Source organism: Opisthocomus hoazin, chromosome 7 (genome assembly GCF_030867145.1).
Source record: "Opisthocomus hoazin isolate bOpiHoa1 chromosome 7, bOpiHoa1.hap1, whole genome shotgun sequence".
Classification (NCBI taxonomy): Eukaryota; Metazoa; Chordata; class Aves; order Opisthocomiformes; family Opisthocomidae; genus Opisthocomus; species Opisthocomus hoazin.
The window spans coordinates 44,992,717-45,007,896 of NC_134420.1; the positions used below are offsets into that span (position 1 = coordinate 44,992,717).

The window sequence follows — 15,180 nt, forward strand, 5'->3', positions numbered from 1 at the left end:
CTTTTAATAATGTTAATCTAAAAGATCTAAAAATGTTGATAGCAAATGTATTTTTACCAATGATTCTTGAGCAACTTGTACTCTGCTGTTCATTACCCAGGCTATTAAGATTTGGTGGTAACTCTTGAAAAAAAACCCTATTGCACACTCTTGAAAATGTTTTTTGTTTTTTTCAATGGCAGCTTTAGGAATTGTTTACCATACAAGAGTCTTCCTGAACTCCCACAGAGAAGCTGCAGTTTATTCTTTAGACAGCCCTGACCTAGCCACATCCAGATCAGGGAGCTTCATGTGGTAAACGTAACATGGGTAATGTCAGGTTCTTGTTTTGTCTTCACTCTTTTGGAGAGTTCGAAAGCTGTCCCCATTCCCTTCCCTTTAGTTTATTGTCTAGTGAGAGGCAAGAGGGAGTTGAGAGGCTGTGTGTCCTGAAGTTGAGGAAGAGTTGGAATTAGTTATCCAAGCAGCTTTTTGTGTGAGTGCTCAAAACACTAACTTTTATGCAGAAGAGCAGCTGTTCCCTGTGGTGTACTTGAATGAAAGTGACTGTGGCTGTTGCATTTGCTGCAATTGGTCTCAATATTCGTCATACGCAATTAATAACACTCTGCTCAGGTCATTTTAGGGATTGAGCCAGAGCTATGAACTGAGCCTGCCAAGCCAGGGTGTTTCTCATGTGATGCTTGTCTTCAAGCACCCAGTGAGTTTGAGGTCTCATAAGGATACTTTTTTTAAACCCCTTAGGATTAGTCTAAATTCTGCCTCTGACTGTTTCAAGAAGCAAAACAGATTTTGAATCTTATTATTTGGAGAGACTGATATCAGAGGAAAGATGGGAAAAGCCTAGAGTGTCTCCAAAGACTTTTTAACAATAAAATACGTCCTGAGACCAAATATGCTGTTTAAATGTAAATACCATTTCCATTTTCAGACTGTCTTTTGCAGGTGTATTGGAGGGGATTTGAAATGTACTTGTAGATGGAAAAGAGGCTACTGACCTTGAAACTATGTATGTGTTAGGAATAATGTTCGTCCTCCTTGAAATCAGACTTGCGTTCTTTGAACGGGTGCTCAAGACCACAACTCTTAACAGCGGTTCAGGTAGCATTCAGTGCATAACTCAGCTAAGACTGACTGCATTTTACTTACAAAGCTGTTTCTCAGGAGTCATAGATTACCGCCTAGTCTCTTTTTTTTACCCACCATGGTTCAGAATGACTCACTGACAGCTGCACTAACTACTAGTTTCCTTTGTTCTGGTGCAGACTATGTAATAGGACAAGGTTTGTGTGTAGAAGCAATATCTTTTATTAGATGGACTACTATAGTCAGGAAAAAAACAGTCAAACAGGTTTTTCTGCATACAAGCACTTTTTCAAGGCTAAAACTGAAGGAGCAAACTTCTGAATCAAGTAATGGTTGAGAACAATTACTGTAAGTACACGTTACTCTGTTATGCTGCCCGAGAGAAAAGGTACATGATACTTACGAAGTTGGAGTTGGGTGATGTTAACACGGGAAAAGACGGTATGATGGTTATTTTATAGATGAAAAGAGATAGTGAATCTAACCTTGATACAACAGGAGCATACATCTACAAACTTTACCTTTCACAACTTCTGTATCTGATGGGTGATTGATCAGGTTTCCAGACACGCAGAAACCCCCAGGAGTGGCCACTGGGCATATGCAAACTACTTTACATGGCTCATGCTGCCAAGTCCAGTGTGTCCTCTGCATGTTAAGCTAACTGTACACATGATGGAGAATTGATCTCTGTGTGTCCAGAGAGTTGGATGCATGTGGGACACATCAAACTTTCTGCACATGTGGGATAATCCAATATATTGCAGCTGTAGCAGCTTACTCCTTTTCAACACCAAAATGTCATGCTCCATGGGACTTCCTGTTAGGAATACTGCAGCATTTCTAGAAAACCAGTAAGTCTGAGAATGGGATATACAAGTATTACTGGAACTGCAAACACAAGGCTTTACTGGACCTCTCTGATCCCAGCTGCTGCTGAATGAAAAGTGTAGGTAAATGATATATTTTCCTAAAGCTTTCCTGAAGACTGAGACAGACTTTACTCTTAGAGAGAATGGGGCTGTGGAACCCCAGAATGAAATGGCTTCTGACCAGGAGAAAACAAGCAAATAGAAATGTTGTAGTGACTACAGTGTAGTACAGGGAGAAAAGCAGATAAAGAAAGCTTAAGTTGATAGGCATGGATATATTGTGATGTCAGAAAAGGAGAACCTTCAGGATATCACTGTGTGAACTCCAGATGTGACAATGGACTCTATTTTCTTTGAAAAGTCCAGAGGAAATCCTGTTTCCAAATGTTCAGTCTTAGCTAAGAAATCACCTGAAACCGTATAGGAGTCATTTACCTTGTGGAATATTGAAACATTGATCTCGCTAGTGTCACAGGCAGGTTTTGAGATGCATTTCCGTGTATCTGGGAGTGAAGGAGCATGCAACTCTTCGAAAGAAAAATGTAAGAACATGGCTTTAATTTGTAAGATATTTCTTCAGTCAATTTTAGCAGTTCAGATTAATTGTGATTTAACGATTTAAGGTGTTGATTTTGGAAGTATAAAATTACATCTTTGAGAGGCCAAAGCAAATATATATATATATCCTTGTGAATCACAGCTGTTTCTGTAAAGAGGGGTAAACATATGTAAGAGTTGCTCATAAGACAGCTAAATAAATATCTAGGTACACAGTCTAAGTTAGGATGTTTTCAGATGTGACCGTCTTCTCAAAATGTGGGTCTAGACAATAATTTTAAGGCTTCAAATTTAATACCTCATTAAGAGAAATGAGGTGGAGGGACCACTTCTGCCAGTGCTGTGGTTTCAGTTCCATAATAAAGTGGCCTAGTGATTGACACAGACAACAAAAGAAACAGTTCAGAAATTTCCTTCCAGTGGAAGCTTAAGTTTTGAAGTACACAGAGACATCTGAAAGGTGAAATTCACAGATTTTTCATGCTTGCAGGATTTTATAGCCTCTGGTAATGCATGTCCTTATTCTGACATCACATGTATGTGAAAAAATAGATGTAGTATTTAAAGATGTCTTTTGACAAAGAAAGTATTTCCATCTCCAGAGGTGTGATTTAGCTTTAAAGGATGAAGAGCAGGTTCCAGATGTGTTTTTCAATCGCTGGGCTTTCCTTTCCTGAAGTATTGACAGAGGGAAGGTTTTATCAAGGTCTTTGTGATGTGCTTGTTTATAATGAGTAGACATTAGTAAAGCACATCTAAGTGCTTATCGCTAACAGATGACTAAAGAGAGCATACGGCAGTGAAAAGAAATATATATTTGTCCAAGCAATGTGGCTTGTTAACACTCCCACGCTCACAAACTGTGTTTACATGTACTTACAATATTTTGCAAATCCCTCTTCTAATCAACTAAAAATAAAAGCCAAATAATGATTTTTTTTTCCAATATTGGAGTGTCAGGAAAAGTTGATTTAGAATTTTTTTAACAAAGCAATTAAACAGTAACGAAGATTTTTATAGTATTCTTTTTGCTTCAGCATGACATCTTTACAGCAGCGTATTTATTATATTCATTTCACAGTGTTAAAGGTTTTATTGTTACAGAATGCTTTGTGGTTCACTCACCTGTCTGTCTAAGTATAACTGTTACAACTAGGTTACACTACAAGCAGTAACACAGGTCAGAATGACCTATGTCAAATTCTGGTCTAGATAAGGTCACAAGGTTTATTTTGACCATAAGATTTCCCTCTGCTTATATGTGATTAAATCATCATGCAAGTTACAACTTCTGCCAATAAACAGTTTGTAAGCAAAAAAGTCTCTGAAGTGTTAACCCAGTCCAGCTCCCATCAGAGTGAAAAAGTAGTCTTGCTACTAATTTCAGTGCACTTTTTTCGTTTATGATGTACATGGAGAAACGCTGGGGAAATCTGTACAGTTTTTGACATACAAAGTTTCTGATTTTCCCTGTGGTCAGGGGTGTAGCATTCACCCACCTTATTGGACAGAACACTGTGTCACTGTCTTCTCTAGCTGTGACATCTCAATGTGCCAGTCTATTCATATAGCATTATTAGAAAGGAGACAATGATTGTTTAAAGATGGATTTGGACTCTTGCATATTTTTCAGAAGAAAGTATTTATAAAGAAAACTGCACGTAAGAGCTGCATTTACTTTTGATTTTTAGAATATTCCTAGCAAATTTTTGTTAAATATTTACATCTGGATCCAAGTATCGTCCTTCATAAAACAGTTTATTATTGCAATTTAGCTTCATTAGTCATAATACTGCTTTAGGATATGATAGACTAGTGCTAAGGGATTGAATTATGAAGAGATTAATTTTAGCTACTGGAGATAATTGACCCTTTAATTCCTATCACCCCTAATCCCAATTCAAATGAACCAGTGTTCAAAGTGGCAATACTCACAATGTAGACAAGGTCACGACAGCAAGAATTGTTTTTTACTACCAATTAGATTTCCCACTTGGTGCGTTTGACTAATGTTGTCATAGAAAAGGATTTCAGGCGTGGAAATACAGTTTCTTTAGAGGCACACAGGCACTGGAACTGATGGGCAGTTTGCTGTACATTTCCCAGTGTACAGAATCAGAATGCAGCTGAGTGCTGACCCCTAAAATTTTAATTCATATGGGGATTTAGAACATGTTTTAATTCACGATAGAGCTAGGAACAGGCTAAATAATTTCAATCTGGAAGAAAACTCTCTTGAAATTCAATAATGTTAATATATGGTGGGTCTAGCAGGTTTGGAACTGTCTCTTGAGGTAATACTACATCTGAGGTGCATTTCAGAAGAGAAATCAGAAAAAAGTGAGGTGCTGACTGAGTAGAGAGTTGTTCAAAAACAAATCATGTTGATATTTAGCTGCAAATGACATGGAGGCTTCAAAAAATACAAGGAAGAGATAAATGGATTGTAAGTATGATATATTTTAAAAATTCCCTCAAGTGATAGTGCCAACTTCAAACATATTAGCATAAGGACCCCTATGAAAAAAACAACAGATCAACAGTACTTTTACATAGCACGTTCAGTATAAGATTATTTTTCAGATTATTACTAGTTATCCATCAGCATTTTTCCAAACATTTACAGATTTGAGCTTCTGCAGTAAGCTGAAACTGCATGATAAAAAGAGACAGATAATGATAAAAAACAGATGTATATGCAAGTATAGCTAGAAGGAGCAAAATATACTATTACTGCCCCTCCTGTGAAGTTAATCCTATTTCTGTTAGATATTTCTTCATTAGTTAATGAGGTCTTGAGAAAAAAAAATTAAAGTGTGTTTGAAATGGTGTTTTTGCATCCTTGCCTTTAGGAATTTTTTCAAATATTCACAGAATAGTTTGCCCTTGAAAGGTGAATTAAGTGTGAGTTTAGGCAATAATTACTTCAAATATGGGTGGTCAGAAACCTGCAACTGAAATGGACAAACACAGCAGCTAATCACTTTCCTCATTCTGATTCACCACACTGGCTGAAGTTCAAATGTAAAATAGTGGAGAAAGGAGAGATTTTAATGATTAGGTTAAAAAAAAGAAATAAACTTCAAGGCTTAGATCACAGGTCTGCTAGCATGAATTAGAATTTGGATGCACTTTGTGGTTTGCAGTCTTATTAATGAAGGATTTTCTTCTCTCTCTGTTAACAAGCAATCTCAGATCAGAAGCAAAGAGTTTGGCTGCTCTCTTTGTGAGATGAGTATCAGTGGACGTATAACTACATCCCATCTCTGTCACCTCCTCCAGTGCACATGGTACCAGCCAACATCTCTGTTGACTTTTGGGTAGCGAGTCTGGGATCACAGTGAAAGGGGCCCCCATCTCCTGGAAGTCTTCTCTTCATGTTGGTGTTGTAACATGCTCTGAGGGCAAAAATCTGGGAGAGCCTGCAACTACCAGTTCTTATGGCTCTCTTATCCATTAGAACAGCAACTGCAGTTTCCATTTTCAGTTTGATATCTGGCACTGGTGCTGGATGTATATTCTTTTATTGAAAAAAAACAGCTGCTTTATCCACAGAACTCCTGAAGGAGTGAAACTGGAAGTGGCAGATTATTCTTTTCCCATAATTTCAACTTCTTCCACTTCAGGCAGCATTCTTAGAATTTCACCCTCCAGGGGTGCAGTTGGATCTCCCAAGCATCCTCTGGCATTATCTTGTGAGTAGGGAAAGGAACCATCCACCCCCAGAGCTCTCCATACAACCATAGTGTACTAGGCAAAGGCATTCCATATCTACCAGCTCTTAAAAAGCTTGCTGTGGATGCAAGAAGACCATCCTGCACCTGAGCTCAATAATCACTTGTAGGCTGTTGCTTCTTCAATTACCAACCACAAAGAAGTAATTCAAGGCTGTGAGCAGTGTCTCCATGGTGTAGGTGACTAGCAATTTGATTAAATCTGTTCTGGAACAGTTTCAAAACTGCCAATCTTTTTGTCTCATATTCTATCTCCAAATGTTATAAATTTAATATTTTATTAATTTCTACCTTCATTATTTCAGTTTTATCCCCCTCTCTCTTTTCTTTTGTTGAATTTCTAATTTGGTTTTTAATTCTTCTCTCTTTCTTTGACAACCACCACAACAAAAATCAATAGCACAGGAGTTTTGAGGTTTTTATTTGATGAATGTGAAACATTTGCCTGTTATGCTTTTGTCTTCTTTTTTGGGATGAGGACATATAGGACATGTTGACAGCCATTTTTAATAAGCTTAACACTAATACTGGCAGTAAGTTAGTACAGTCTTTGGCTGTGTTAAGTCATGTGTAGGGAATAGTAATGCTATCCTTTAAAAGAAACTGATGTCACAGCTGCATCCAGAATTCACTGGGGTTTCTTTTATTGTTTTTATTTTCCAGGTGATTCATATAACAGGCCGGTTACGTCTGAGAGTGTCACTGTCCCACGGACGGACAGTACCCAGCCAAATCATGGGACTTGTTGTCGTTGCTCATGCTTTGCCACCTCCTACAATTAATGAAGTCAGGATTGACTGCCACATGTTTGTCACTCGTGTGAATATGGACCTCAATATCATTTACTGTGAAAATAGGTACAGCTTTTAGCTCCTTTTATTTCTTTGTTTTAGCTGTGTGTGTTCTTTATTCCATGGGCTTGGCAAAAAGTTTTGAAATGTGTGACTCCTGCAATCATCCTGGTGTTGTATGAGAGCACTGAATTCACTCTCGTTGTCATCACCTTCATTTTCATTACATTCTTAGAGGATAAAGGTAGATTAAAAACTATAATTTGCAGGACATCTTGCTGGAATAGCCAAGGATAGACCAGGAAAGATTCCACTAAGCTTTCCTTGCTTTTTGCAGTTGCTCACCGTCCCTCTCAGAGGCAAGATTTAGGACTAGACAGACGTTGGTCTGACCTGTCTGGCTGTGCTTATGCTCCCCCATCCTCCCCCCCACAAGTCTTTCTGTCTGAAGTTTTAAAGTTTTCTGTTTTTGAACTAATTTGCAGATTACAGCACATCATGCTCAGTGTTTAATGGAGCAGAAGCACAGATGGCCTAGATAGTAGGCTAGAGAGGTGGGATCTGTTGCAGGAAGAGGTGGGAAAACTAGAATAAAATTGGTTGAGGGCGTACTGGGACAGACAGCAGTGAAATGGGAACAGGTGATGAGGAGCTGGGTGCCGGGGGGGGGGGACGGACACTATATTTGATATCGTAGCAAGTGATCTAGGAAGGTGGGAGATAGGATTTCAATTCAGCTATCTAGTCCCTGGGGGCTGGGCTCTGGTAGCACTGGGGGCTCCCCATGGGCGGTCTGTCGGGGCAGCACCTGGCAGCTGGGGCCCGTCCCACCAGCCCAGCCCGGAGCAGGGCAGCAGGGGGGGCACCGAGGCAGCCCCGGGCACTGGGCACATCCCCGGCAGGGCTGTGGGGAGCTGGAGCCCGGCCCTGCTGCACCATCGCTAGGGCAGGGGCTGGCGGCCCCGGGGGCTGACATGGCGCCCTGGGCTGTGGGCGGGGGGGAGGGGGGGGCGTGCCCCCGGGAGGCTGACGTGGAGCCCTGGGAGGGGCTGGTCAAGACCCTTAAGGCTTATTGTTGCCCTCAGGACCCTGAAAAATAAAAATCTAGGGAAGGGCTATTTAGAGCAGAATGACGATACATAAGAAGGAAGATACAAGTAATAAAGAAGTTTGGGTCCTTTGGTGGAAGTCTGAGGTATGGGGGAAAGATTGGAAAGGAAGAAAGAAGGTAATGCAACCAAAAGAAATTTTGTCAAGGGGACCCATCATGAAAAAGTGGAACAAACAAGATGACTAATGCAAGATTTTCATGTGACAGCAGCCATGGCATATTATAAATTGAGAGTGGAAGCGCTCTGATACAAGCAATTGTAATTGTTTAGTCATAATGGAAGACATATGAACAGGATAGCACATCAATATAAACTTTTATAAAAAGGGATAAACTCAAATGCTCTTTTTAGTCAGGGCCTTCTTTTAAAATAATCATAGAATCATAGAAAGTTTTGGGTTGGAAGGGACCCCTAGAGGTCATCTAGTCCAACCCCCCCGCAGCGAGCAGGGACACCACTAACTAGATCAGGTTGCTCAGAGCCCTGTCCAACCTGGTCTCGAATATCTTTGCTGTCATGTTGCTGAACTGCCACAGCAGGATTAACAATAACATTACTTGGCTATTAGAGAGAACACTTCATCTAAACTTCCAAAGCATTATCTAAAAGAGAATATATTATTATCATTTTTAGGCTTGGAAAAATTGCTTTGTAGAAAGTGGCTTGCACAAGGTCACAGAGAAAGCTGGTAACAGTATTAAAGTTTGGGCTGAGTTTTTGCTTGTGGCTCTGCCCACCGAGATTCTGTATAAACTGGCAGCTGGTGAAAGAGCTCTGGGGATTAGCATTAGGACCTAGAAGAAATGTTTTGCCTTAGTCTTTGGCTGTGACCTACCTAGGTAGTAATGGAAAGCTTCTACCACTGCAGAGCTCTTCAATGGCCTCTGTGAAGTGAGTTGCTGGTACCTGTCCAGTTCCTAATGAACAGAGTTCCTTTTAACAAAGTCACCTACACTTACTGCTACCTTTGTTGGCAACCTCAACAAAAAAGCCAGGAATCAAACGCATGTGAAAATGAACTATTCCGTCAGGTCAAATATGATATGAATTTGAAGGCCATGTCAGAAAGATTTTTACTTTCTTTGCCATTAGTTTGGCATTTTTATGAGCCCTAAATTGTGTATTTTTTTTTTGATTAAACATTTTTCTCAAACCTTCACTTTATATTCATGTAGCAGTAAAACTTTGAAATGCCTGAGAAAGGCATCACTGAGAAAAATAAAATGCATCAGACATGGAGCGCTGATTGGTAATCACAAAGAGCAGATAACACATGGTAAACTATGGTAAGCCAGCTGACTTATGCAAGAAAGCGTTGAGCTTACTAATGTTTTTCATTCATTAAGGTAAAGGCAACATTACACAGCAACTTTTCCTCGTTTGTGATGGATTTTATCTCATATGCTAGGGTAGAACACCTATGATGGTACTTGAATTTATGTTGCAATGGTTCCATTTTAAGCCCCTAAGTCAGTGTTAAAAATAGTTTACAAAAGGAATTTCAAATAGTAGAAACACTTCTACTGGGGCTGGGAGGTGAATGTTACCTCACTAAGGCAGCGGCATTTCCACTGATGGCAAATGGAATGAGATTGATAGGACCCGGATTTCATAGCAGGTGCAAAACAGAGTATGACTGTAAAAGCTGGAGGAATTGAAAAGACGGAAGAAGGGAAGGAGTTAACTAAGCAGCTGATTGAAGCTGTCAGATGGCCATTATCCAAGTCAGGCAAGTTGGGATCTCTCTTCTGAGACTATAGAAAAGAAGAGAAGTATCCCATCCTGAATATACGGGCTTGACTCCTGGCACTTGCGGACAGAGAGGAAATTCTTTGTGGTGCCACAGTAAAGCAAGCACAGCATTGATGAAAACAGAGAAAAATGGATCCATGCTGGGGAAGCTGTAAGCACTATTTATGGAGCAATGGGGAGTTACTGGCAGCTGCAGGGAGTATGGAGCAGAAGCCATGCTACTTAACTGAAATGAATGCTCACAGCGGACCATTGGATCAGCAGGGGTGAGATCAATAGTACTCCTAGTTTTCCAAGTGGTTGCCTGCTGCAACAGCAGGGAGCAGGAGTGACATTACTCAAGTCTCTGGGTGCATCTTGTTACTTTCCTCTGAATGAAGAGATCTTCATCAGAATCCTGGACTCAGTGCACAAACTAGTCAACAGGTAGCTTCTCTTTGAGGCAAGGTCTGTTAGCTAGTGCACGGGCTACTTCTAATAATTAATACTTTTTCCGAGACTCTTAAATGGGGATGTAAAATTCTATTGCCTAAAATGTGGTATGTTATTCCATGTCTGTTTTCCAGATGTGGGATTCTTGTCATCTAAACTTCACCATCTAGTGTAAAATAGTCTAGAATTTCTTTATTAGTCAGTGGAGTAAGAAAAGCATCTGCAGAGGACAAATCATCTTAGGCCGTGATAAATAACTAAAAGCAAAATAGTGACTGCTGCTAGAGTACAGCATCAGTCTGTGTATTTTCAGTGTCAACTGCTAGTGATTGGAGGCCGTCTGGAGAGAGCCTACAGCCCAGTTTAATGTGGACTGTTATAGCTGTATCTGGTAATATATGCCCTGAAGGAAATAACCCAGTAAACATGGTGTTTTCCAAATGCAAGAGGTTTGACCTGTTGGCCATGACAGTGGTTGCCAATAATTCCTTGAGATATGCAGAAGCAGTGTTTTGTAGAGAGCTTAAAGCCTACAAATGCGTGCATAATTTGGTCCTAATTCAGCAAAGCACTGTACCATGTACCTACCTTTAAATTTCAGTCATGTTAACAGTCCTGAAAGTCAGTGGAACCACTGATTTGCTCAAACGTAAGCCTGTGCTTATGTTTTACAGGATCAGGTCTGTGTATTCAGCAGAATCGAGTTCCTACCCATCAACATGTTGCTTTATTTTGTCAAAGGGTTTGGGAGCCACAAGATCCGTCTCCTAACTAGTGTTTTAAGATATGCTATATTGTTTATTTCTTTTCTCCATGAAAATTATTTATTTTCCATCTTTGGTACCTTAGATATAAGCATGAGTGTCCTATCTGATGTAATTTCTTTTGCTTCTGATTTTGGTGTCATTGCTTGCCAGTGATCATCACTTAGATCTGGATATTCTTTCTTCTTCTACTTTTTTCATCAAAAAAAAATCCTATATCCTTCATATGTCTGTTTGAAACGGCTTTTTCTTAATATTGTCCTTATACTTAAGGGATTGTGAATCTGCTTCCACAGTTGCCTTGCTGTGTTCATTTTTCTGTGAAGACTTTACACAAACATGCTGCTACAGAGAAACAAAATACAGCTGAGTCAAATTTACTGGAGGGGGAAGCAGAATGATCATCTTCTGTGTTAACCCTGCGAACTGTAGCACTCAGCCTGGGGACGTCACAGGGCAGTGGCCTGCCTGGAGGTTGCCCCTTTCTACTCGGCTAGGCAGGGCAGATTGCTTCTCCCTGATCTTGAAGCAGAGCCTCCTCCTACCAGTAAACACACAATTCTTGGGCCAGAGAAGAGACAGCAAAGCATGTCAGTGAGAAGACTGTAGGCATGGGAGGGTGAGAGACTTGAGTCCCAGTTCCTGCTGTATGGGCTATTTATACACTTAGTTTAGTAGAAAAAGGTAACGTACAGTTCAGGAGACTGGAACCTTTAAATCTGACTCCCTTCCTTCTAGTGAGGTTTCTTATCACTAGGCAGAGATCCCAGGTCTTTTGTTTCCCAGCTCCTAATTCACTGTGCAACGAAAGTGGAGGAACACAGCAGGAGGGATAGGGAGTCCCACTACCACCACTCCAGACTTGTCTTTGTCCTGGTTAATTGTGTCCTCTCTGAGAAGGTAGGAGAGATGCTTTTCAACTGTGGTTTGTGACAAACATTTGATGGGTGTCGCCAGACAGGTATCCCACATTTGGTTAAGTGCTGGAATTCCTAGACAGTTGTTTGAAAGTGCATGTTCTTCAACATGGTCTGTCAAAAAAGTGGGAGAAGGCTATTGTGTTTTATGCTAAACTTGATTTGACAATTTTTACTAGCAAATTTGAGTCCACCTGCTTTACCAGTGATGTTTTTAATGTTTGATCTTTATTTAATTGGGATAAACCACCAGTGCTGCTGTGGTGCTGTCTAATGCTTCCATTCTCCTGCAGTCTTTCTGCTCTGTGCGTTCCCCCTGCCTCAGACAGCCAGGCAAACATAGCTCTGCTAGTCAGTGCCTCGGTGGCTGTGTTCACCCCCTCTGCCTGCTGTGAACACCCCAGTCGTACGCAGTTCGGTTTCTGGTTTAGCCTCCCCGCTGGCTTCCCTCAGGATCACACTCCCAATTGTTTCAGCTATCTGGTTATATCAAGATGATTGGTGTTTCTTACAACTCTCTTAAATGGATGGCAATTATATCTTAAAATGGCAAAGTGGGTTTAACCCTGATCATTACAGCATATTTCAAACCTAAAAAGTTTTTCTGTTTCTGGAAAACAGACATACTTTCAAATGCTTGTCTAAGCGAGGCATTTTCCAATTGTTTTGTTATTTTCTGTACTGCGTTTAAGGACACTGACATCTTGACGTTCCATGACAGAAGTTTACACATGCACACAGACACAAGCACACAGATACACACACAGAGGCACACACAGACAAAGGTCTGCAGAATAGATTTGAAAGTTTCTATGTGCAATAAACAACAAAGTCCCAGTTGAAAGGGCCCAGAGTGAAAGCTGAGCTCCCAAATGAATTAGACTAAAAAAGATAACACCCTGAGGCATCTGTATGTCTCAGCATTTAAATTATATCCCTTGAAATATCAGTTTGGACTTGGTGCCAAGAAATGGCGGAAGAGCTTCTTCATGAATATACCCAATAGAAGACCAATCTGTTGAAATGAAATGTGTCTCTAATCATTTGGTATAAACATAACAAGTTTTTACTTTATTATGTAACCTTGAATCATCTTGGTCTTTTAATGCCAATTTTGGATTGTTGCTAATGCTTTACAATTACACAGAGCCACATTGTCTTGGTGTTACGCTACAGGGAGAATATGCAGTAGAATTTCTTTCCACTTATTCAAATGGATAAAATGTTTTCAAGGTTTCTTTAAAAAAAGTTTTATTTCTTTTTTTTTATTTAAGGATGTGTCTTGTTTGTACAGATATTCCACTCAAATTACTACAGCGGTGAAAAAACTTTTTAGCAGATTTTACTTTCTGAGTCATTTGACACTTCTTGTATTCTTTTCCTTATTGAATTATAGGCTGTATTTTTTTCCTGTTTAGGATTAGTGATTACATGGATCTGACCCCTGTAGATATCGTAGGAAAGAGATGTTACCACTTCATTCACGCTGAAGATGTGGAAGGCATCAGACATAGTCACTTGGACTGTAAGTACTTCCATTTTTGTCAAAATAATCAGGTACCACACTTGATTGTTCCTAAACTATTATTTATATTCCATGACTGGGGTCTTCATCTTGCACCTGCTTTTTTTGTCATAGAGTTTCACAGAGGGTGGCTCAAATATAACTTCTTGTATCACTTATTTTCAGGTTTTTCTATAGACATATAAGATTGTTCACATATGTGGAAATAAAAAATTATATTTGTATTACCAGAGTTTCCAGCAGCTGTTCATTTGCACGTGCTGTGCATTACTTTACTCCTTCAAAGAAGTACTGCCTAGGTGAGAAACTCCCTCCCTAGTACAGAAAATTAACTCCTCTCTTTTATTGCTGAGTCATAACTTGGAGGTCAAAAACTGCAGCATATTTTGGATTTCACCGGGTTTTTCAATACAGAACTGAGCTACAGTTCTACTGGTGTTTTAACCACCCCATGTGTTAACATCTATATGGCCCCCATCCCTATAGGATTTAAGTCCCTGTTATTTGCACACAGGGATCAGGATAAGGATAACAGAAGTACAAAAATGTTACAAGACAAACCTTACTAGAGATCACGTGCATATGTCTGTGTATGGGGGGAGGTTCAGCTTGATTCCTTGTAATTAAACTCTTTGTATTCCTCTTATTAAAAGCCATAGGGTCTAATTCTTTTCTTGTTGAGATCTGTTGACTTCAGTGATGGTGCTCCTGATTTACCCTGGCACGAAAAGAGTCTTAGGCCCATAATCTCTAATTTATCTGTGCCTGCAGTGAAGCCAGATAATTCTTTGGAAGTTTCAGTGACTGACTGCGTTTATGATTGACTTGTGTGTTTTTCTTAATGTAAAAGACTATCTGCCTCTTAAATTCAGAGTCCCAGATTTGAATAACTCTGGTCACCCTGCACCATGGCCTACTAGCATTTCCTAATAAAAGGGTAGCAACCCAAACACAGCCACATTTGAATAGCTTTTACAAAACCATATGACTACAATAGAAGACAGTGTAAATCTTCAGTCCAAAAGTACCTTGCTCGATCTGCAAGGCAAAATAGGAGGATAACTGCATCTGGAAAGCAGGAGAACAGGGACACCTTCTATGATAATGTATGGCAGCCAAAAACAATATCAAGCTCTTTAAAGCTTTCAAATACTCCCTGAAGTTTCTAGAAGGTAAAGTGCGCTTGGCATTAGAAGGTCGGGATAGATACACTGCAGGGGGGGAAATCAACTATGCAAAATTATAAACAAAGTAATTTTGCACCATTTACATTTTGAGCATTTAATATCCTGAAGAATATGTCAGTTGCTCAGAAATGAAGCAACAAATTCAGAAACTTACTTGGTGCTCTTGAAACTGGAAGTCAAAAATGACAAGTTGCACTTCCATTGCACTATCTGACCGAGGAAATAAAAGATATTTATGACTCAGACTTAACATACCACCTGGCAGAGATGAACATCCCATTTGAAAAAGACCTTAATCTTCTGAATGACCACTTCTCTCTGAAATAGAATATGCTTTATGAAACATCCATCTTCAGAAAACTTAGAGACCTATGCAGACAGTGCGAGTGCAGTGTGGTCCAGTGCATAAGCATTGGACTAGGACTCAGGAGACCCTGGAGACAGGAATGA

General features: G+C 39.9%; 1 protein-coding gene across 7 annotated transcripts in view; it reads left to right on the forward strand.

The window, feature by feature from the left end:
* NPAS3 (neuronal PAS domain protein 3) overlaps nucleotides 1-15,180 on the forward strand; it is a 636,093-nt gene that overhangs the window by 596,146 nt on the left and 24,767 nt on the right. For all 7 annotated transcript variants that reach the window (XM_075425465.1, XM_075425467.1, XM_075425466.1 and 4 more), the window contains 2 exons: nucleotides 6,914-7,107; nucleotides 13,437-13,543. In XM_075425465.1, the coding sequence (XP_075281580.1) occupies nucleotides 6,914-7,107; nucleotides 13,437-13,543 (301 nt within the window). The remainder of the gene's footprint in view (nucleotides 1-6,913; nucleotides 7,108-13,436; nucleotides 13,544-15,180) is intronic.